This window comes from Megascapheus bottae, chromosome 5, assembly GCF_031878675.1.
Source record: "Megascapheus bottae isolate mThoBot1 chromosome 5, mThoBot2.hap1, whole genome shotgun sequence".
NCBI classification, from domain to species: Eukaryota; Metazoa; Chordata; class Mammalia; order Rodentia; family Geomyidae; genus Megascapheus; species Megascapheus bottae.
Window position 1 is genome coordinate 49,866,480 of NC_143513.1, and position 22,534 is coordinate 49,889,013.

Below are 22,534 nucleotides of genomic sequence, written 5' to 3' on the forward strand. Positions count from 1 at the left end.
TCAAGGCTACCACCCTACCCCTGAGCCAAGCCCTACTTCCCATTTTCTAGAGGTTAATTGGCGATAAGAGTCTCAGGTCTTTTTGTGCCCAGGCTGGCTTTGAACCTTGATCCTCAGATCTCAACTTCCTGAATAGATAGGATTAAAGGTGTGAGCCATCATGGCTCATTTATAATCTTTTAAAAATATTTCATTATAGAACACAGGGAGAATTTATATTTGGCTCAAATACATAGGCTTTAGCTTCATATCAAGCCTTTAGTTGAAGATGATATATCTCCTTTAAGAAAAGTTATTTCATATGTTGCTCACATTTTCCTACAATGGAAAAACCAAATTGTCCAGCCAGGAGGAGGTAGAAGTAAATTTAGAGAGAGAATTAAAGTTGAGTGGGAATGGCCAGGTGCTGGGTGTGTTGACCTCTCCAGGCTATGGTTAGTACTTGGACTTTTTTCTTTTGAGTAAAATGTACATCTATGGGAAGGCTTTAAGCTGCAGGCGGCAGAAGCAGAGGAGAGAAGCAGGCTATTGGGATACTCCAGTCTTCAGCTCATCGTTTGGAGCAGGATATGATATGGAGTGGTGAGAATTGGTTTGATTCTGTCTGTTTTGTGAAGTTTAGTAAAGTCAACAGAGATTTCCTTTGTGCTGAAAGTGGAATGTAAGAAAAAGAGGGAGTACATGATAAAATAGATTTAATATTTGCTAAAATGAGAAATAGCAAATGAACACTGAGAAAAAAATATTGGGAGGAAAAAATTTGGCAAAACCTGAAGTTGGGCTTTGAAATAGTATGTTTAAGAAGTGCTTCTTAGGGCCGGGAGTTTGGCCTAGTGGTAGAGTGCTTGCCTAGCATGCACGAAGACCTGGGTTCGATTCCTCGGTGCCACATACGTAGCAAAAAGCCAGAAGTGGTGCTGTGGCTCAAGAGGTAGAGCCCTAGCCTTGAGAAAAATCTAGGGACAGTGCTCAGGCTCTGAGCCCAAGCCCAGGACTTGCAAAAAAAGTGCTTCTTAGATGCTTTAATATAGAAAACAAGTATTGGAAAGTTAGCTGCCTCCTTTCCTTGTCTGAGGAACAAGAAACTTCTATTGTCCTTATATGTGTTTCTTGAGCTCATCTTCCCCAAACAGGATAACAAAGAAATACCTCCATAGGACAAAATGTACAGATCTTCTTAGGTACAAGAGTGCATTCCACTATTGGGAAAAATATGCTTTTCTTTATCTCAGCAGTTTTATACTTGGTAGTTCTCAGGTGATAATAAATTATACTTACTGGTTATCTTTTGTTGATCAGTGTGCACACAATTCAGTCCTCAAAATATCTCACAAAGCAGAAAATATCATTAGCATCCTGAGAAATTGGGTTTTTAAGGCTTCATGAATTAGTCCAGTATGGCAGAGGCCAGGACCTAAAGCCAAGAGGCCTAGTGCCGTCACTATGCAAAATGCATCTTCATTTTCTATTTGTAGTAATCATGGACTCACCATCAACTGTAACTTGTATCTTCTGACTTGAGGATAGCGTCCCATTTTTCTGGATGTTGACCTTCACGATGTAATTGCCCTCGTCAGTGAACTGTAGTGGGTTGATGAGCAGAGATGCGTTGGGTGGCATCATGGTGAACTTGTGTTGGAATTCCAAGTCGGGAACCACGGACTTATTCACAGAGCCCAGAAGGTATTTGGGCATGGTGTGAGGTCTCTCAAACAGCCATATGATCTGGATGTCTGATGCTGGAGTGTGGAAGCCATAGTGCACGGGGAGGTACAGGGCCTGTCCCCTGATGCCATGGACAGTGTGTGAAGGCACTGTCACTTTCAGTCCTGCACAAGTACCTGTTACAAGGGAAAGAAAAGTGGTGAAGACCTCCAGCCACATGTGACAATTCCAAGAGGCAAATGCAGGGAGAACGTGATCAGATGCTAATCCTTTTCAAAGAAGACAGTCTTCTAGGTGCTGACTGTCCCAGCACTAGTTCCAAGGAGAAGTAAATATTTGTCTCCTACACCTTGTATTTTAAAAACTCCACCCAAAGGCTATTCTGCTTTCATGACTTCTCTAAAAGCAATGTGAAACGGGAAAGCAGAACTTATTGTCTCTGCTGGTTAAAGAATAATGGGAAAAGGAGAACTTACGAAGATTATTAGTTCTAAAGTGCAGCAATACAATTAGGAACATTTGAAATTATGGCTCTATTAGTGTGTATGTCACGTCATATCCTAACTAAACTATAATTTTTGAACTGCTAGGAGGGGTTGTTTCCTTCTAAGATTGTCTCTAATGCCTTATTAAATGACCCAGTAAAGCACCTTTTGTTGAAGTTTTTCCTACTAGCCAACACATTGCCAATTGTGAATAACTTAAGAAAAGTGGCATTAAACCATTATTGATCAATCCAGGTATGTCTGTCCCCAAGAGGAATCTGGTTGATGTTTTGGGAGAATAGCAAAGAGCAGTCATAGAAGGACCAGAGAGGGGCAGACGAAGCAGCAAAGCACCTCCGGTTAGTGAGCTTGCTGTGACAAATAAAGCAGGACCAATTTGCTTTCTTTTTTCATGTTACCTGAAAGTAATGGGTCTTGAATGCCTTTGACATAAGATTAGGGGAAGATAGATCCATCTTTTGTAATGACTTCTGCAGAAAAGCGCAAATAAATTGGCTTGCTCCCAATTATGTTCTATCTGCAGCAAAATTCTCTCTCTCCTTCCCTCCTTCCTTGCTTTCTTTCTTGCTTGCTTTCTTCCTTTTTTCTTCCTTCCTCGGTCGCTTTTCCTCCCTCCCCCCCTCCCTTCCTCCCTCCCTCCTTCCTTCCATCCTTCGTTTGTTCCTTCCTGCCTGCCTTCTTTCCTCTGTGGGAGCTAAGGTTCCTATGGTCTTTATCTTTAGGGATATATTAGTAGCTAGGACTGGCAGGAAGTTAAAGCAAAGACTTCAGGAGGAAGCCCAAAGAGGAAGTGAGAAGAGGGTTAGGGGAAGAATAGACTCCTTTACACTTGACTGAAAGAGACCATGAGGACAAAAAACCATGTGACTATGAGAGGAACACAGACAGACTTTACTGTTGCCTTGGACTCTATATATTTGTGATTAAATTTATACTTCTTTTCTGATAATGGAAGCATTTGTATATTCATTTTAGTGATGGGATCCATAAGAAAAGCATTGCAAAGTTATGAGGCTTTGGTTCTGCATTCTGGAAAATGGAAGATAGTTATGTGGAATTTTCTAGTTAGAGTGATTAGAGAAAGAGTGAAATATGTGTAGGGAAAGCTAAACAGACCTGCTGAATTGCAGAAAAAGGAGTTTTTGCAAGGAAGTAGAGGAAGAAAAAGGAAGGTGGTACATAAATTAGTGTTTTAAAACAAACCATGCTTAAGATCTATAAAACACAGTTTGAGAGAGAGGTTGAAGCTATTAATCCATAGATTCAAAAAGACACTCCACATTATTTTGACAGGGGGAGATCTGAACTCAAGACTTTGATCAATGGTAAGTGATTACTTTTTAAGCACTCACCATACAATTTGAGGCATAACTTCAATATTTTTGTTTTTGTTATTTTTTTCCATAGGATCTTGCCCCTTTTGCCCAGGCTGGTTTCAAACTATATCATCCAACCTATACCTCCCACATAAGCTTAGTTTATAAATAGGAAGCTTGTTTGTTGAAGTGATGTGTCATTAATTCTTGGCCCGAGCTGATCTTGAACCACAATCTTTCTGATTTCTGCCTGGCTGGGAACACAGATGTGAGCCACTCTACCTAGCCTCACACTGTGTATTTGGAAGATAAACCAAAACACAAAAAGACTACCCATAGTACATGTATTTTCTGCACTGAAAAATGCGTTTCCATGCCCTTCATTGAAATTGGAAATTTGGAACTCTTAATGAGTTCCTGGTAAGCAATAGAAAAAATGAGTTTTTTTTGAACCCACTATTGTTAAAGATATGTAAAGTGTGACTTTGGCTATTTAGTGTGCTTCTGATTTCTTTTTCTGTTTGAATTTATATGAAAATATTTACATAGTTCATCTTAGATGTTGGATTCCCTTGCCCTATGTGTGGCACAGTTTTAAATTTATTACTTGAAAATTTCCTTTCAGTAAAGGAATTTAGGATTCTATTTTCTAAACTTACTGAGAGATTACTGGGTTTTGGTACTTTGATAAAATTACAAATTGCTGAAATTTAAAGTCTTAGTAAAGAACAGAGACAGGATAAAATACCATTTGGGCAGTTATGTGACTTCAGGTAAGTCATTTTAAGACTATTTGCTCATGTGTGAAAGGAAAGTCATAGTTGATGGAATCTAAAGCTGCTGTATAACCTCTACTCATTTACTGTTTGTATTCTTGATCTCCTGAGGTGCTTTCCCAGGGTTATAGCTGCCTACATTTGAAGGTGAAGGGTACAAAGAATTTTGAGTCTCATCTCACTTATTAAGCTGTCAACCCCTGGATATTCTTTAATAAAGTCATGGCTTTGTGTTTATAACCACGGAATTGAGGAAACATGGTGGAAATCCACAATGTTGCCTTGAGGATGTGTTGGAAGAGTTACATAGTTGCTGACACAAAATGAGGTAGTAGCCTCCAGCAGTGAGCAGCTTGTCATTGACTTACTGGTCCATTTAAGACATGTCACAGCTTTCCCTAGAAAGCCCTGCTAGACTAAGATGTTGATATAGATAGTTGGAATGCAATTTGAGTCTATAAGCTCTTGTCATTTGGGGAAGCCATTGCAAGTGTTCTAGTTTGCTTTTTGTTTTGTTTTAGTAAAGGTAAGAAACTCCTTTAATCTACTTTTTTATCTTTTATTTTATTTATTTTTTATTTTTATTTTTTTATTGTAATTAGTAAAAGGGTTACATGATATTTGCCAGATAGAAGGTGCATTAATTCACATACATTGATACCCTTTCACATGTCTTGGTACCCATTACCCTCCCCCCCACACTCCCCACCCGTCTTGGTTTTCACCTCTTCCCTATTAAATTTCAAATCTACTTTTTTTTTTTTTGCAATTTTAGTTGGAAAAGACTGGTACAGTACTGAACTCTAGAGTTCTGGATCCAATTCCAGAATAGAAATGGAAATGACTTTTAGTTGTTGACTTAGGATGTTAGACATACATATAAAATGACTGATTTGATAGACTAAACTGTAGTGATTTGATATCACTAAAGTTTGTGAAAAAATTATTTAAAATAATATTAAACATATTTCAAATGTTGTGGCCCAGAATCTACTATTTTAGTTTAGTAGAAAAATAACTATATGATATTTACAATCACTATTTAAGTGTGGGGGGCAAGTTCTTTAGGCTATGCTCCATAATGCTGTAATAATATCCTAAATATTAAAATTGAATATATCCAGTATTAAATATATGAATACATTCTGAATATATGAAGTTCTGCCATATAACATGAAAAAAATTTTTCTTACCCTAGAATGTGCTTACTTTTTCAAGTGTATCTAGAACAAAGATGGACAGGTAGCTATTACAATAGTTGTAAAGTTGCCTACAGTATGTATGTGACCAACTATTGGTCACAAAATTATGATAATGTCACCAAAGATGAATGTCTCTTTAACCAGTATCTTACAGGAGCTGCTTAAAATCTTTTCATTAGGGAAGACATGTACCTATTGATATGATACAATTGTTGTGGTGGAATTCAGGGAATAATTGAGCATTGAATTCTTCCTCTACATTTTAGAAACATGTACTTCTGTCATTGATATATTTCCTACCACAGATACAGACAATGCAAGCTGAGAAACAGTAGCTTAGAACTGCAGAGAACTTAACTTCACTTGGAGACACTTTCAAGTGAGCATTTTTTTAAACAGAAAACTAAAAAGACTTAAACAATAATTTTATAAAGCCATTTTCTATGTGAACAAAGAAACTTAACTAGAACATAATTGTTATAAAATGTTGAAATTTAAACTTGGTTTGATATTTCAAATTCTTGGACTTGAAGGGATAGTTACTTTTATTAGATTTATAGTCAAAAAAGTATATATTAGGTTTGTATTAACAATTTCTGAATATAAAAAAGGAGAATTCTTAGACTTTTTGTTTGAAAGGCATTAACACTAATACCATTCATAATCTGGCAGACAATTATTACATCTGTAGGGACTGTCTAAAAGCACATTGTGTTAAGTAATACTTGGACTTAAACTGTAAAATTTATCTATATTCCAAGAACAGAGGACTCTCAAGAGTAGTTTTGCCATATTAAATATAAACATTAGGCTTCACAGTGACCTCTGTTGCAGCTGAAAACAGCCAATATTTCTTTCTCCATTATTATGCATGGTAATAGCAAGCATAATACAAGTATTGTTGACTGAAAACAAGCTCTTGCATCTTTTAAGAAAATTCAAATGATGAATTGCACTTTGGATTGTATAACATCTATAATATATATACAAATGATACATGTACATTTTCCATTGTAGATGTAAAAATACGTTCGTGAAAATTTCAATATTCCTAGAATTTATTTAATTAAAAATACAATACTCCTAAAAGCAAAAGGATTTCTACATTACTTGTGATAGTTTTAATATACTACTTATGTGGAAAGAATACCTTTACATAAGAATAAAAGTCTTGACATATAATGATTTTGTGAACATAAAATTTGTCTAAGGCATATCTTAATTATTTTATGACATTTTAAAACAAACTATCTGGAGGTTCTTCTTAAGACCCATTGCATAGATATCACTTAAAATATCTACACACAAAAAATAACACATACCTTCAAAGATAAAATAAATTAAAGTTATAATAAATTGATCACTTTTTATAAAATTTAAAGAAAAAACCTAGTATAGGCTTTAAATTTATAGCAAATACCAAGGTAATTCACTTTGGGAAAAACATTTAAACCTTAGAAGGCATGTTTTACATATGTGTGGATTATTTAATAGTAAACAAAATAGGAATTTATATGTATGAGGAAAATTGTAACAAAGCAGGTTATAGAAAGGAAGTCTCTGTGAAAAGTCAAAAACTCAATTTGCTTCTATTACTATGTAGTTTTTAAATTTTTTAAAAATAATTTTTTTGTTGGTTGTAAACAAAATAAGAAACAAAGTCAACTTTCAAAATCTATGAACAGAAAAAGTAGAAAAGGGAACATGAGGTGAAAATAGTAGTGATAGATAAAGCAGTAGAAGAACACAGGTATTCCTGTAGCTCTAAGGATGAAAAAGAGAAAGAGACAGTACTAACAAAGAACGTTTTAACCAGCAAAGAGGAAAGCCAAAGTCATTTAAGAGCAATGATCCTTGTGAACATGTGTGCCTCAATTCAAGTTTCAGAAGGTAGGTTTGCTACGTTTCAGAAGGTAGGTTATTTGTAATAAAGCAGATTGAACATTTGCAGCAAAGCCTTTCATAAATATATAACATTAAGAAAGAACTCACTCCCATAAATGGTTTAGAATTTCATTCTAACTGGCCATGATTTGTGCCTTAATAAAATATCTGTCTAAACAGTATTAGTCATCTCCTGGTCCTTCCAGTAAATTCTGTAGAAAGAATAGTTTGTAATGTCTTTACTTTCTTAGCAAATATATTTGACAATAATTGTTCCAAGAAAGCAATAACCGTCTATTCAGTGAACTTCATTTCTCTTATATGTTGTGCTTCTTTTCTGGAATAGTGTGTTGTTGTTACAAGGTTATGACTTGCTCTGTATTTATCTGAGAAAAATCTAAAGCTTAAAGCAAATATTTACCATATATCTGATACCCCACCAAAAAAACCCCAAACAACCAAAACCACCACCCACACAATTCCTTACCTATGAGCAAGAGGTATATTTTGCTCTGAATGAGCCAAACTGTGTAGCTGAGGCGCTCCATGGAAGCATCCTGCCCCATGCATACAGTGCCCAGTTCTGAGTGGCAAGTTGGTGCATGGACCAGCAGCTGCTGGTTTATTTGCCAGGGAAATTAACAGTGAGGTAACAGACCCTATCCTGCTTCTTGTTTCTGTGATTTGAATACAGAATGAATGTGTATACACAAGACACAGGGAGCTGGAACACCTGTTCTATGCTTTGCAAGAACACAGTGTTATGACTTTCAGAAGCGTCTCTTAGCAATTATCAGTAACTGTTCATGCAATTTATATTCCTGTTAATAATCTCATGAAGAAAGGCACCTTTTGGGTAACTTTCTAATAAAAGTAGAAACTGTTTCCTATCACTGAAAACCATGCCATTATTTTGATATTAAAAGTGTTTCCTATAAAAATTGAAGTAATTCATGTACTGCTAAGCAGCTATAAATCTTCATCAAGTTACTGATTAACATGTGAATATTATTAAAAAAAAACCAAAACAGAGCACCAAATATCTGTGAAAATGTGTATTTGTATGTTGTATTTCTGAGTAAAATGAGTGCTCTGGTTTTATAGAATAGATGGAATAATCTCATTTCTAAAGAGCAAATCCTAAGTGTGTTTCCAGGTGGGGCTGACACATGGGCTGTGCATAATTACAAAGAAGAGCTTATGCTAACAGATAATATCCAATGCCACATTTTCACAGCTTAAAGGCAGTGAACCAGTGATCCAGAAAAAAGTCTGTACCTGACTACAGTTTAAAAAACAAAACAAAACAACCCCCATCCCCCCCAAATCTTAATCCCTTTATTGTCCAGCAGCAGTGGCAGAAGATAGCAATTCTGTTCAATTTGCTAAGTTATGTTAACTCCATTCTTTTTGCCAGTCCTGGGGCCTGAACTCAGGGCCTGAGCACTGTCCTTGGGCTTCCTCAAGGTTAGCACTCTACCACTTGAGCCACAGAACCACTTCTGGCTTTTCTATGTATGTGGTACTGAGGAATTGAACCTGGGTCTAGGCCAAACTCCTGGCCAATTAACTTCATTTTCAAGAAGGCCTTAGTCCATGCTTTCCATTATATGAAACAAAAAGTAGAGAAGATAACCAAATGTGCCTCAAATCAAGTCAAATTCCTTGCATATATCATTAATAATAAAGTCCCACCCAAGGAGTTTGATGGTGGAAAAGAAGAATTGTTATTATGTAATTAAAGATTCAAAAGGAATACTAGTTGTTTTGGAATTTAGGATGGGATGTACTGTTTGTATGGAGATTCACAACAATACAAATTGCTTTGGGATCCAATGCTGGAAATTCTCTTTGCTAACTCCCAATGAAAGGACGTGGCTTTTGTTGGGAATGAGCTCTATAAAATAGTAAGAACTCCCACATAATAACTGTACCCCAACTGCTTATGTCTTTTATTTCACTAACTTCAATTTATTTTATTAGATGTTTCTTTTCCCTCTGGGATTCTCAAATACAGAAAACAGTCATTCATTTATGTAGTGATTAACTAGTACTTTTACTAACACATTTTTCCATAAACAAATTCCAAGGGCTCTTTGACTCATGCCTTCTCTCAGTTGATAGTTAATAAATGTACTTAATTTTTATTTTGGGTTTCACAAACTACAATTTGAGATGTATCATGGAATTCCTACGGATGTCACATAAGGGCCCCTCAGTTGGTTTAGGTCATTATTTGTCTTTAGTTGCTCTTATTAAATAAGTTCTTTATGATATTTTCTAACCAAATGATGATTCATCGTGAAGTTTGTTGGGTCCCTAGCAAATCTGAGAAATAAAGAAAATGTTAAGTTTTCCAACTTAAAGAACTTTTTTTTGTCAGGATCCCATTACGTAGTTTAGGTTGTTTCAAACTTGTGGTCTTCCTGCTTCAGCTTCCCAATTGCTGGGATTCTAGTAGTGTGCTATTATTCCTGCCAAAAGATCTATGTATTATTCTGTTTTTTTTCCCTAAAAAAGCACATTTTTGTGATATGGGTAATAGGATAGTGAGTTAGATACAGAATGAAGCATACTTGTGATCTTTCATGTCAGAATATGCCTTTGGAAACTGACATTATGTGGTTTGTCAGGACATACCTTAAGGAATTGACAGTGTCTGTGTTGCTTGTTTTTAGGAAGCACCTTGCCGCAGAACTTCCTCCCTCTAGTGGTAGGAGGTTAGATCTAAGCTACACGCAATATTCAAATTTAAAATTTGTTGCCAATTTTTATGATTTTTGAAAATTGTTTTACAAAATTTCTCTCATCAATATCTCATCTTACACATGCAACTAAATGAAGAGCTTTGTGGATTGAACAACATTTTTCAGGAAAAAGGGATCTATTTTTACTGTTTACTATCTTATTCATATTTGCACTTAAAATGCTTCTTGACCAAAAACAATCTATGCCAATAATAATTAAATTTCAGGAAATTCCATGCATGCAGTCCCTGAGGTTGTGTGTGTGTTTATAGTGGCATATGAATACACACATGGTTTGTGTACCCCCCAGGTATGTGTGTGAATTTGTATGTATGTATGTGTGTGTGTTGAACAGAGCATTTATGATAACTGTCAACTTATGCTTCATAGCTTGCAATCTAGTTGAAGTTGTAAGCTTGGTTTTGTTTTATGTAGTAAATGTCTGCTATATGAATTCATATAGCAAGGGTGCTATCCTTGAGCCTCTTTGGCTCAAGCCTAAAAGTCTACCAACTGAGCCACAGCACCACTTCTGGCTTTCTGTGAATAGTTAATTGGATATAAGAGTCTTACAGATGTTCTTACCTGGGCTGGCTTGGAATTGTGATCCTCAGATCTCAGCCTACTGAGTAGCCAGGATTACAGTTGTGAGCCACCAGTTTTTATTCATTTAAACTTGTTATACAAATGTTACATTCCCATTCATTTATTGTTTTATTTTTTAAATAATTTTTATTGTGCTTAATAGAAGGGTTATATCCACCCGATAAAAGGTGCATAACTTCACAAACATTGATACCCTTTCTCATGACATGGTCCTCATTTCCCTTCCACCCTCCCATCCGCTTATCTTGATTTCCCCCCTTCCCTATCCAATTTCAAATAACCAATTAAGCACATATAAAATATATCAGATGACAAGGTCAAAAATTGTAACAATATGAGATAACCAAGGGATGGCAAAAGAGATGAGCGATAACATAGTACATTAAGGACAACAGTCACTCATTATATGGCTTTTGTTTCCTTCTCCTGGAGGTCCTTACATTTAGTGTCATACTATTTGGCCTAATGGCTCTAGATTTTGTTCTATTGTGAATCTCTGCTAGGAGAGCCCAAGGTTTCTACGATTATGACAAATGAGGGAGACTATTGGGCCTATGTTCCTTTGAGTCTGGCTTACTTCACTTAATATGATTTTTTCTGTCTTTCCATTTCCTTACAAATGGGGCAATGTCGTTCTTTCTGACAGCAGCATAGAATTCCATTGTGTATAAATACCACATCTTGTTGATCCACTCATCAACTGAGGGACATTTGGGTTGGTTCCGTATCTTTGCTATGGTAAATAGTGCTGCAGTGAACATCATTGTGCTAGTGGATTTAGTATGCCCTTGTTTCTGGATGGTTGGGTAAATGCCAAGTAGTGGAAATTTCCCATTCATTTATTAACATTTATTTATTTATTTTTGTTATGGTGCTGAGACTTGAACTTAGAGCCTTGAATTTCCACACAGCTATTTTGATCATGGTTGGCTTTCACTACCACATGAGCCATGCCTCTATTTCCAAAATATACTTAAATATTCACTCTACATACATACATACATACATACATACATACATACATATATGTGTATACATAGATATGGATGTGTATATGCATACATAGACACACATAGATATACAAGTGTTCAGCAGTACTGGGATTTGTACTCAGTACCTTGTGCTTGTTAGGCATATGATCCATTTCTGAGTTGTACTTCTGACTTCTATTTTTTACTAGTTGCTTTTGAGATAGGGCTTCAGTTCTGTCCTGGGTGGGCTCATGGGCTATTTATCTATTTTACACTTCTTGTAGTTGCTGGCCTGTGTCACCACACAAGATTCCTTCTGTTGCAATGAAGTCTTGTGAACTTTTCCATCTGTGGCTAGCCATAGATCTTGATCCTCCCATTGCTACTCTCCCAAGTGGCTAGGACTCCAGATGGGAGCCACATTTAGGCACAGATGTATGTCCCATGTATTCTTTGAGAATTTTGCAATGACAAAAGCATTGAAGGACAAGTGTGATATAAAACAATTGAGCTTAAGAAGAATTAGGGAAAGAAATAATTTACTTATTGTTTTGATTAGATTCCTTTTAAGGATTACAGTTTACAAAAAGAATATCTTAGTGTACTGTACACTATGTGGTCAAGTCTGCAATGCTGCCCCCTAGTGGTCTATGTCTTCTACATACAACTGCAAATTGAGGGTACAGCTTCAGGCCATGGTTTGACCTTCAGCAAGTGTCTGTTTTCTGGGAAGTGTAGTCATGTCATCTGGAAGGTCTAAACCTCTTTTTGGGTTTGATTTGTTGTTGTTGGTCATGGGGATTGAACTCTGGGCCTGGTCACTATCTCTGTGTTCTTCAGCTTAAAGCTACTACTTTACCGCTTTGAGCCTCAGGGCCACTTCAGGTTTTCTGGTGGTTAATTGGAGATAAGAGTCTAACAGACTTTAGTGCCTTGTCTGGCTTTGAACCAAGATCCTCAGATCTCAGCCCCCTGAGTAGCTAGGATCACAGGTGTGAGCCACTGCATCCAGCTCTCTGCTTTGATTTTTATTGGGAAACAAGAAATTAATTAGTAACAGTACGATTTGATCTCTTATTGGATCTTCTAGAGGCACCATCTTTTTCAATTACTAGAGAAAAAGTGCAGTTTATCTACTATCCAAAATCTAATCAATGAAGTATCACTGAGTTCTGCTGTTCAAAATATGAAGGTAAGACTGAAACTGATATGAAGCAAGAGCCACTCAGCAAGATTTTCTTAAGACTTTTTGACAGGCTATCCACAATTTTCACTACTTTGCACTAAACTATTGCGAACAGGACTCCTAATAAAATATAAAAGAAACGTATGTATATATAAAGAAATGTATGTATATATGTCTCAAAATGAAATATTTTACCTTTGAGTTCTATAGGAACTCAACAAGCTAAAATGCACCACATACTGATTAATTATTTTATATATTGTCATGGTATGTTGATATACTTAGAAGATAGCAGGAATTTATGGGTTTTTCAATATCATAATTTCAGCCTTTGAGCTATTAGGAGCTCAAGTTATTCACTTTTCCAGTTTTTAAGAAACTACACTATGGATTACTAGAATAAAACAAAATTTTAGTGCATTCTTTGATTTTTCATGTCTAATAGATGTGGCACATATTCATTTTTTCAAATTTGGTTAGTAGGAAATCAATAACTTGGTTGAAAACTGAAAATCATTTTAAATTAGCCCCAACTTTGTGTATTTGAGTATGTGTGAGAGAAAACTAAATGGCATCTAAATTCAACCTAGAATCTGTATTTCAGTCCTGGATCAAGGTTTAATAAAATGTGTGGTCCCTAAATCTTAAATAAATAAACTTTCTCTTTTCTGTAAGAGGTGAATAATAATGATAACAGTAGCAACATTGAATAGTGAGCTTTTAGAAGCATTAGAGTGTGTCCATTCCTAAAATATAATATTACTTGAAGACCACAACCATGCTCTACTAATATAAAAGTACTTAAGATAGCATTGCCACATGCCTAACAATCAACAAACATTTATTGAATGGAATTTATTTATTTTTTTGTATTTGGTACTGGGGATCGAATCTATGATGTTGCACTTGCTATGCAAGTGCTTTCCCACTGAGCTATGTCCCAGCCCCAGGATTTAATTTTACATAGGGGTATGGTTGACAGTTTCTTTTGGTGCATTCAGAATTCTAAATACTGAAGGCACACAAAGATTAGCTTAAAATTAAGATTAAATTAAGTAAAGAAGGATGTAAATTAGAACTGCCCTAATAATGGAGAAATAAAAGAAATAGTCCAAGAATTGTATAAGTAAACATGTAACCTCAATAAGAATTGCTAAGCAGAATGGCAGTGAGAGAAGGAGTATGTACAAGTGGCTCTGAAGGAGCAAAGGCATGGTCAGTTATAACTAGCAATACCTCATAACAAAATACTGCTGTACAATTTACAAATGATATTCACTTATCTCATTTATGATAACAAAATCTTTGGTCAAATATTGCAACCTCTTTTGTAAAATTTAACAAATGAGTGCCTGAGAAAACATTATCTTTCAATTGAAAAGTCTCTAAGCTCTAAACCTCTAAACAGTCCTTACAATATGTCATTTATAAATTACATTTACTATTTTTGTTACCAACTTCCACCACTTCTCATTCTATTGTTAAATATATGTTATGAAGCTATGCCCTTATTTGTCCTAAATCCTGTTTTTGACATCATCTGTCTGTGTTATGTTTTTCTACTAACTGTGAAAATAAATGCAACTTTAAGAAGTGTTGGTGTCTTGCTTTAGGAATCAGTTTTCAGTACGTGAAACATTTTGTTAGAACATCTCAATAGTTTTACAGTGGCTGCTTACATCTGCCATGAGTTTTAAAAAATGGTTCCACACCTGCAACCTCATTTTTTAAGATGGATTTTTTTTAATTAAAGAATTTATTAACATTGATTTTTACATCATATTTCAAATGATATGTTTAACAAACAGGTATTCAAGAAGGGAATCTCTATCTACAATTACTGGCACTTAGATTTTAGAACATAATCAAAATTAGGCTGAGGGTTTGTATGCCATAAATACATAATAATCTATGTAATAAAACATTATGTCTGTCCATAGAGTCATAAGTTTTTATGACTATGTAGTTGTGTTTGTATTTCCAAGATGGATTTTTAATATTTCCAAGGACACTTGGAGATCATATATGTAAAGCTATCAGTAGATTGCCTCACTTATTATAAGCACTTAATAACAAAGTTATGATTCGTTTTGGGTTTACTCTTTAAAAATTTTCTCATAACTTGAAAGTTCTTTTGCAAGAGCTTTGAGCCTCCAAAGTTTCCCCTATTGCTTTCTCCAACCTAACTGCTTAGGCTTGGAAATAGGATTTTAAAGAGACATGTGCACTCATGATTATTGTCATATTTTCTGTCTTCACTTGTCTTTTTACACAGGTAGTAAAATGATGTGCGTGTGCGTGTGTGTCAACAGAAATCCTTTGATTTTAGGGCATTTGCTGAGATAGAAGAGCCAGAAAGTATAGTCTTGACCTAGATCAGCCTCCATACAGGCAACCTGCACACTTCCCTCAGGCCAAACCCTGAGCCACTGGGGTGTCAGTGCCTGGCTCTAAGGTTCATTGGGATCTACAGTCTCACCTCTGTAGACCACGTGGGGTTTCCTCCACCACGTGCCTAGAGTGTAATAATTCATATTAATTATTCTCGCCAGTGCTTAGCTTTTTTCTTTTTTCCTTAACTCAATGCCCGCTTCACCTAGGATTTGTTTCAGCCCGGCAGAAACGCAGCTACCAAGAACAAGCTTTTACCTTAAGCCTCGCCAGTCATCTGAGTCGTTCGGACCAATCAGATTTACCGCCGCCGCGGTGCTTTTCGGGAAATGTAGTACTAGGGCTGCCTCACTTTCACTGCCACAGCTGCCAGAAGACAACATTTCCCAGCATGCTCAGTGATAGGCGGGCTGACCCCAGTCGGCGGCTCCACGTGACCACCCACTATGGCTTCCTTGTGTTGGGGCCAGCTGCCTGGTGATCCGGTGTGATTTGTTACCTTTTTTTGTTGTAGAACAATCTTTACAACGTTTCAACATGCAGAAAATCAAATCTCTTATGACCCGGCAGGTAAGTCCTGGGAGTTGAAGCAGACATCTCCTTTATTTCGGCAGGGGAAGGAACCGAGGTGTTCTGTCAGCGGGCCGCGGCGGGCGGAGACCGAGGTTATAAGTAGAGGTGGATGTCAGGGGTGTCGGCCATCAGGGACGCACCCCCAGAATTCACCCGAGCCCCTCCCGTGTCCCTTCTCTGCGCCCGCCTAAAAACAGCCCACTGGAGGAGATCCGTGATGGAGTCGGGCTGCCTCCTCTCCTCTCCTCTCGTGTCCCATGTGCTATCATTCCAGGAGAACACAGCAACCTGCCTCCTGGCTGTCATTGGAGAGGAAAGGACGTGGCCTCCGAGCGGGAGAGAGCGGGTGTAGGAGGGCGAGGTAGAAGATAAGCTGAAGACGGTTTTGATAGCTTGTGATTTTTGAGCAGAGCTCCAGACCCTGTAACTTAAGTGGCTGGATGTGAATATTTGAAAAATAACTTCTTGTTCCTTTATTCTTTTTTTTGCAAACATACTCTTTATTTCTAATTATTGATATTCAATATGTAGTAGGCAAAATCGGGTTGATCATAAGGAAATACAATCATGAGTTATCTAATAATAGATTCACAAAAACACTAATCACAAAACTCCTTGTCTTAACTTCTAAATGCCAAATCAGAAGATAGGGCCAGTAAAGGATTTTTCATTTGCCCATTGGGAGTTTATTATGTTATTGCTCTTCTGTATTTAACTGAAGAATTTTTTTTAATTTTTAAATATTTTTTTATTGTGATTAATAGAAGGGTTACATTATATTAACCAGATAGAAGGTGCATAACTTCACAAACATTGATACCCTTTCTCATGTCTCATGTCTTGGTCCCCATTCCCCCTCTTATCTTGATTCCCCCCCTTCCCTATCCAATTTCAAATAACCAATTAAGCACATATAAAATATATCAGATGACAAGGTGAAATATTGTAACAGTATGAGATAACCGAGGGATGGCAAAAGAGATGAGCGATAACATAGTACATTAAGGACAACAGTCACTCATTATATGGCTTTTGTTTCCTTCTCCTGGAGGGCCTTACATTTAGTGTCATACTGTTTGGCCTAATGTCTCTAGATTTTGTTCTATTGTGAATCTCTGCTAGGAGAGCCCAAGGTTTCTACTGATTATGACAAATGAGGGAGACTATTGGGCCTATGTTCCTTTGAGTCTGGCTTACTTCACTTAATATGATTTTTTCTGTCTTTCCATTTCCTTACAAATGGGGCAGTGTCGTTCTTTCTGACAGCAGCATAGAATTCCATTGTGTATAAATACCACATCTTGTTGATCCAATCATCAACTGAGGGACATATAGGTTGGTTCCATATCTTTGCTATGGTGAATAATGCTGCAATGAACATTGTTGTGCTAGTGGATATAGTATGCCCTTGTTTCTGGATGGTTGGATAAATGCCAAGTAGTGGAATTGCTGGGTCATAGGGGAGCTCTATGTTTAGTCTTTTGAGGAACTGCCATTCTGCTTTCCATAGTGGTTGAACAAGTTTGCACTTCCACCAACAGTGAGTGTAGTAGTGATCTCTCCTGGCCACATTCCCTCCAGCATCTGTTGTTATTAGTTTTCTTGATCCTGGCCATTCTAACCAGAGTGAGGTGGAATCTTAGAGTTGTTTTGATGTGTTTGTTCATTTATTCTATCTCAGTGCTTCTGTGAGGGTCATCAATTCTTATTTAAAAGTGTCTCTGAAATGGTAAAAATAATGGTCCTTTATTATTTGTATTTGATAATTCATGAATAAGAGCTGTGGCAATTGTGTAACAGTTAGGAGCTTCCTAATAATTCATTAACTTCCTTTAAGCCAGAAGTGCCATATGTTTCCTTTTATATAATATTGACCAAAACTTGATTTTAGAAATCATTATTTCAGCTCCCAACATTTCACTAGAGCTGGTCATTCTTCATTTTTTAATGTAAGACCAATGTAACTGAGAATTTTGCATCAACATGGCTCAGAGGTGATTAAAGAATGTGAAAGGCAATCCTTTAACACTAATTTCACTCGTGATTTTTTTTAAATCAAAAGTTTTAAATTAAATGTCTTATCGGAACAAGTTTCAAATTATAAGTCATGTACAATACACAAATGATCCTTCCATGATTATTTTGCATTTTTCAAAATTATATTGTTGTCATAAAAACAATGTTCTGTGAACAATAATGTTTAAGTAAATGGGTAATAATATTTAGCAGTTATTCCTACGTATGGTGTACTGCTGCTATGCTTCTTATTTGATAATTAGTTTTATCCTGCTGTATTCTGCAAGAGTAGGAGGAAAAAAGAGCAGGAAAACTGGATATAGTGTTGCACTACTTCACAAAATAGGTAATTCCGGGCTGTTTTTGGCACTGATTTGATTTTTAAAACAGCATACATGTTTTTGCACATTGTACCATATAAACTCCCATTGGATTGCTGAATTTGCGTTTCCTACAATTTGCACTTCCTACATTTTGCATTTGCACTGTTATACAATTCAGTGTAGTCAACATTGCCATAGTTGCACAGCAGCTGCTGTTGTTTTGGATCTTGCTCTGTAAATATGAGTATTAGAAGAAAAAAAAAAACCTCCAGAAATTTGAAATATAAGTATGTTTTCTAAGTATAAGTTATGTTGAATATGCTAATTATCAAGCCTCAATCAGTTGTTTACTGAATTTGATCAGGTCACCCATGTGTTTAATTGGAATGGATAAAGTCAGATATATATAAATATAAATATTTGATAAAGATTAAAGATATATATTCTGATATATGCGTATCTAAAATTTGAATAAATAAAAAATAGAACTATTTTTTGTAAAAAGAAAGACAAAATTAGTATCTTTAATAGTGAAAAAATATAATACAAGATTGTTCTCAAACTTAACTTTTTATCCAGAAAAATTTCTTTAAACACTACTTATTTATTTATTTTTATTTATTTATTTGTTTTTTTTTTTTGTGTGTGTGTGTGTGTGTGTGTGTGGGTCATAGGGCTTGAACTCATGGGGCTTGAACTTGCCTGGGTGTGTCCCTGAGTTCTTCAGCTCAAGGCTACCACCTTACCCTTGGGCCTGGGCGTTGTCCCTGAACTCTTCACCTCAAGACTACTACCCTATCATTGAGTCAAACCCCACTTCTCTTTTTCCAGTGATTAGTTGGAGATAAGATTCTCAGGTCCTTTTGTACCTTAGGCTGGCTTTGAACCTTGATCCTCAGATCTCAGACTCCTGAGTAGCTAGGATTACAGAGGATAGCCACTCATCCAGCTAAACACTACTTATTTATTAAAAGGTAATTAATCCTGTCTTCAAAGGGGGTGCTGTAGTCCACCAAAAAAGAAATAAACATTTTACCAAAAGTTAAAAAAAACCCCAACCAAACAACAACAAAAACAAAAAACAGATTTTTTTGGGGTGGGGGATGTCAGTCATGGAGCTTGACCTCTGGGCCTGGCCTCTGGGCCTGGCACTGACTTTAGTGCCTGGGCTGGATTTAAACTGTGATCCTCAGATCTCAGCCTCCTGAGTAAAATAGAATTATAGGTCAGAGCCACCGGCACCTGGCTAAAACCACAGATATATTTTTTTTGTCAGTCATGGGATTTGAACTATAGGCCTGGGCACTGCCCTTGACCTCTTCAGCTCAAGGCAAGCACTCTACTACTTGAGCCACAGTGCTACTTCCAGTTTTCTGGTGGTTAATTGGAGATTAGAGTCTCACAGACTTTGATGCTTGAGCTGACTTTGAACTGCAATCCTCAGATGTCAGCCTTCTGAGTAGCTAGGATTACAGGAGTAAACCACTGGCTCCCAGCTAAATCACAGATATTTTTTTCTTTTTAAATTTTATTGTCAGGATGATATACAGAGGCCTTACAGTTATATATGTAAGGCAATGAGCACATTTCTTTTTAAATTTTAATTAATAGAAGGGTTACATTATATTTGTCAGATAGAAGGTGCATTACTTAACAATCATTGCTACCCCTTCTCATGTTTTTGTCCCCATTTCCCTCCTCCACCCCCTGCCCTCATCTTGTTTTCCCCCTTCCATATCCTATTTCAAATAAACAAACACATAAACACATATACATATCAGATAACAAGGTAAGATACTGTATGAGCTAACCAAGGGACAAAAAGATGAGAAATAACATAGTACATTAAGAACAACAATCACACCTTATGTGGCTCTTGTTTCTATATCTTGGAGGTCCTTTCATTTAACCTCATCCTATATGGCCTTATGTATCTAGGTTTTGCCCTATTGTAAACCTCTGCTAGGAGAGTCCAAGGTTTATACTGTGACATATGAGGGAAACCATTACGCCTATGTTCTTTTGAGTCTGGCTTACTTCACTTAATATGATTTTTTTCTGTCTTTCCATTTCCTTACAAATGGGCGATGTTGTTCTTTCTGATGGCAGCATAGAATTCCATTGTGTATAAATACCACATCTTGTTGATCCACTCATCAACTGAGGGGCATTTAGGTTGGTTCCATATCTTCGCTATGGTAAATAATGCTGCAGTGAACATCGTTGTGCTAGTGGATTTAGTATGTCCTTGTTTCTGGACGATTGGGTAAATGCCAAGGAGTGGAATTTCTGGGTCATAGGGGAGCTCTATGTTTAGTCTTTTGAGGAACCACCATACTGCTTTCCATATTGATTGAATGAGTTTACACTCCCACCAACAGTGTAGTAGTGAATCCCTGCCAGCATCTATTGTTATTAGATTTTTTGATTATGGCCATTCTAACTGGAGTGAGGTGGAATCTCAGAATTGTTTTGATTTGCATTTCTTTTATGGCCAGAGATGTTGAGCATTTCTTCATGTGTCTATAGGCCATTCTAATTTCTTCTTCAGAGAAGACTTCAGAGAAGAGTCTTTGGACCATCTTTTAATGGGATGGTTGTTTCTTTGGAGATTAGTTTTAGAGTGATTCACTTTTTTGAGTTGTTGTTATATTTTAGATATGTCTGTTGTCTGGTTAGTGAAGATCTTCTTCCACTCTGTGGGCTTTCTGTATAGTTTGCTAGCTATGTCTTTTGCCATACAGAAGCTCTGCAGTTTAATACAGTCCCACTTATCCAAACTGCCTTTGATTTGTTGTTTCTGGGTCTTTATTGAGAAAGTTTCCACCTGTGCCAAGGAGACCTAGTGTATCTCCTGTTCTTTCTTGTAAACATTTTAGTGTATCTGCTTTTACCTCGATAAACCACAGGTTTTTAAAAGTCATCCTAATTATGTATGTTTATGGCTTGACTTACACTATTTGTGTATACTAGTTCTGTATTGAGTGAGTGAAGAGACATGAATTTAAGGTCTATGAAATTGAGGTGTATTCACTATGCACGTGTGTGTGTGTGTGTGTTATGTGTATGTGACATTTCAGCTGTTCTGGGAATTTTGTAAAAGATCTTAATAGAGGAAGTGTGTTGTTACTTCTCTATTTAAAGGAGATCTATTGTTACTAATTGACCATTTTCAGTTCATTCAACTTGAACATTCAGTTCAATCTGAATTGAGCCCTATATGTCAGGCACTATTTTAAATCTGGAGGATGCAATAGTGAAAAAAGATAGATAAGTTTGTTCCTTTTGTTTTTCATGTACTGAAGTTTGAATTCAGGACCTCTCACTTACTATGTAGGCACTGTAGTTTTAAGGCAAACATAGTGAAAACTGCTTTAGAGAAAAAGGATAGGAAACTATAGGAGTTGTTGGCAATTTGACATCATTTGTGATTTTATATACAAGGTGTCATGGTCTTCTTGAGGAGATAATATAAAGATCCCGAGGAAATAGCAGAGTGAACCATGAATGTATCAGTTCAAGGACATCATTTGTGATTTTAGATAAAGGGGTCATAGTCTCCTTGGGAAGATAATATAAAGATCCTGAGGAAATAGCAAGGTGAACCATGAAGGTATCCGTTCAAGGAAGTGCAAATGAAGAGGCCTTGATGGTGCAGCACAGGGCAGGTATAAATAGAGCGAAGTGAGTGAGGAGAACAGCAGTAGCAGATGATGTGAGGTGGGAATGAGATCAGAATGTTAAAGGCAGAAAGGATCAAATTGAACATGATAGATCATAGCAAGGCCATGACTGTCATTCTCAGTAAAATGGTAAGGAAGTGATGTAACAGTGCTTTGGAAAGACTATTCTGACTTACATATTAAAAGTCAGTTAAGGAAAAGAATGAAAAAAACAAGGAGTTCTGAAGGAGTCTAATAAAGTAATTCCAGTGAGAAAAACTGTGGGCCTTATGCATGGGTGAGTGCTAGAAGTGTTGAGAAGTTCTTTTGTGGCTATATTGTGAATGTAAAGGTCAGAGGATTTCCTGATGGGTTGGAGTAGGAATGAGCTGCATATGCCAATAAATAATTTGAAAGAGAGAATGAGAAGTTGTGTGAATGCTGCAGATCCACCAAGCAAGGTGAGATAATACACTTTGCAGCTGAACAGTGTAATGGTCATTAATCATTTGACAATATCACTTTCTATGTATTGGTGTGGATAAAAGCTCAGCAAGTGGATTCAACAGAAAATATGGGGAAAGAAACTGCTTTTGAGTTTTGTGGCAGTAAATGCAAATCCTTACAGTTGCTCATTTTGGTCTGATAAGACAAATTGCTGATGTATTGGTAAAAATTGAGGTTGAAAGAGCTGAAAATAGTCTGAAGGT

The 22,534-nt window shown here is 36.5% G+C and overlaps 2 protein-coding genes across 2 annotated transcripts in view; one reads left to right on the forward strand and one right to left on the reverse strand.

Moving 5' to 3' along the window:
* The window catches only part of Hepacam2 (HEPACAM family member 2), a 29,875-nt gene extending 21,960 nt beyond the window's left edge, over nt 1-7,915 (reverse strand). The window contains exons 1-2 of the mRNA XM_090332344.1: nt 7,837-7,915; nt 1,491-1,841 (exon numbers count right to left, since the gene is read on the reverse strand). Coding sequence (XP_090188470.1) covers nt 1,491-1,841; nt 7,837-7,915 — 430 coding nt within the window. The remainder of the gene's footprint in view (nt 1-1,490; nt 1,842-7,836) is intronic.
* A 7,774-nt stretch (nt 7,916-15,689) lies between these two features.
* Vps50 (VPS50 subunit of EARP/GARPII complex) overlaps nt 15,690-22,534 on the forward strand; it is a 116,557-nt gene continuing 109,712 nt past the window's right edge. The window contains exon 1 of the mRNA XM_090333121.1: nt 15,690-15,820. Coding sequence (XP_090189247.1) covers nt 15,788-15,820 — 33 coding nt within the window. The 5' untranslated portion in view covers nt 15,690-15,787. The remainder of the gene's footprint in view (nt 15,821-22,534) is intronic.